General features: G+C 47.9%; 1 protein-coding gene across 1 annotated transcript; it reads left to right on the top strand.

Moving 5' to 3' along the window:
- The first annotated feature begins 977 nt into the window (after nucleotides 1-977).
- Nucleotides 978-1,538, top strand: LOC120979202 (ribonuclease HI-like). Its single transcript, XM_040407838.1, has one exon. It carries the CDS (start codon nucleotides 978-980, stop codon nucleotides 1,536-1,538), a length of 561 nt encoding a protein of 186 aa, XP_040263772.1.
- The last annotated feature ends 214 nt before the right edge of the window (nucleotides 1,539-1,752 follow it).

The following is a 1,752-nucleotide window of genomic DNA, read 5'->3' as shown; positions in this document are numbered from 1 at the left end:
GTAAACAACTCACATGGACCCGGTTACCACAGGGGTTTATGACTAGCCCGTCGGAATACAGTTGTAAGCTAAAGGTGGCTTTAGATCAGTGGGTGCCAGAGGATCCGGAGGTCGCCCTGTTGCAATATGTGGACGATTTGTTGGTTTGTTGCCCGCATAAGGAGTCATGCTATAGGCATACCATCTCGTTGCTTAACCATCTGGCATCCACTGGGAATAAGGCTAGCAAGGAGAAATTGCAGTTTTGTATGGAGAAGGTTACTTTTCTAGGCCACTGTATCTCAAAAGGAACCCGACATTTGACAATGCAACGGATACAGACTCTCAGAGACTTTACTCGGCCTCGTAATGCCCGACAGTTGAGAGCCCTTCTAGGTTTAATCAATTATAACAGAGATTGGATCCCTAACATCTCATCCAAACTGGGTCCTCTCTATACTCTTCCGTCACAAACACCATTTCAATTAACTGATGAAAAATGGTCAACCCTACAGGATCTGATCCAGGAACTTTCTAGAGCCCCGGCACTAGGTATTCCCAACTACAACCTTCCCTTTTCCCTTTTCTGTCACGAAAGTAAAGGGCATGCCACTGGGGTACTGACCCAATTACACGGATCCAGGTATAGACCCATCATATACATTTCAACTGAACTGGATCCGGTCATCAAAGGCTCACCTGGGTGCGCCCGAGCTGTAGCCGACTGTGCTGTACTATTGCACAAAGTAGGTGATATCGTTTTAGATTCCCCTTTGACCCTTTTCACCCCACACTCTGTCCAAGAGATCCTTAACCAGGTCCAAAACAAACATCTTTCGGCCGCCCGTTTGACCAAATATGAATTGGCTCTCCTCACCCCTACTAACCTTACACTAAGACGATGTACCATCCTCAATCATGCATCTCTTCTCCCGACCCAATCAGACTCGGAAAAAGAGAGGGAGGACGAAAGAATTGCGACCGATGCTAACACGACCATGACTGAAAACTCCGAAGATCACAACTGTCTCGAGCTCATGGAGCTTGAGACAGAAGCAGTTAGCCCTGTCAAGGGAGCTCCCCTTCCGGAAGCAATAAATCTTTTTGTAGATGGCTCCAGGTATTACACATTCGATGGTAAACCTCACACGGTCTACGCTGTAACAATAGTCGACAAAATAGTAGAGAAAGGCTCACTCAGCAGCCACATGTCGGGCCAAGAGGCCGAATTACACACATTGGCCAGAGCCTGTGAGAAACATGAAGGATTAAGGATCAATGTATACACGGATTCAAGGTACGCTTTCGGAATAGCCCATGATTTCGGTCCAATTTGGAAGGCCAGAGGATTCCTCACTAGCTCGGGGAAACCTGTGAAGCACACCGAACTAATAAATAGATTGTTTGCAGCGTTTACACTCCCATTAGAAGTGGCTATCTTAAAGGTCAAGGCTCACACCACAGAGACCACCATGGAAGCTAGGGGCAATGCAATGGCAGATCTGGCTGCTAAAGAAGGAGCCCTAGACCCCCCCTCCCCTGACACTAATGCTGGCTAAACCCGCTGATGTGTCGTTGGATGAGTTCAAGAAGTTGCAGGCTCAGACAGAGAACTCATAGAAGCGGAAATGGGCAGCGTTGGGGGCAACGGAGGGGGCTGATAAGATCTGGGGTCTCGGTGGTAAGAGGTGCTTGCCAAGAGTTTTGTATTCAATGATGGCCCATTTAGCTCACTACCCCAGTCACCAGTCCAAAACTGTCATGTATGCTTGC

Source organism: Bufo bufo, chromosome 1 (genome assembly GCF_905171765.1).
Source record: "Bufo bufo chromosome 1, aBufBuf1.1, whole genome shotgun sequence".
NCBI lineage: Eukaryota > Metazoa > Chordata > Amphibia > Anura > Bufonidae > Bufo > Bufo bufo.
This window is presented reverse-complemented; position numbering and strand designations above follow the sequence as displayed.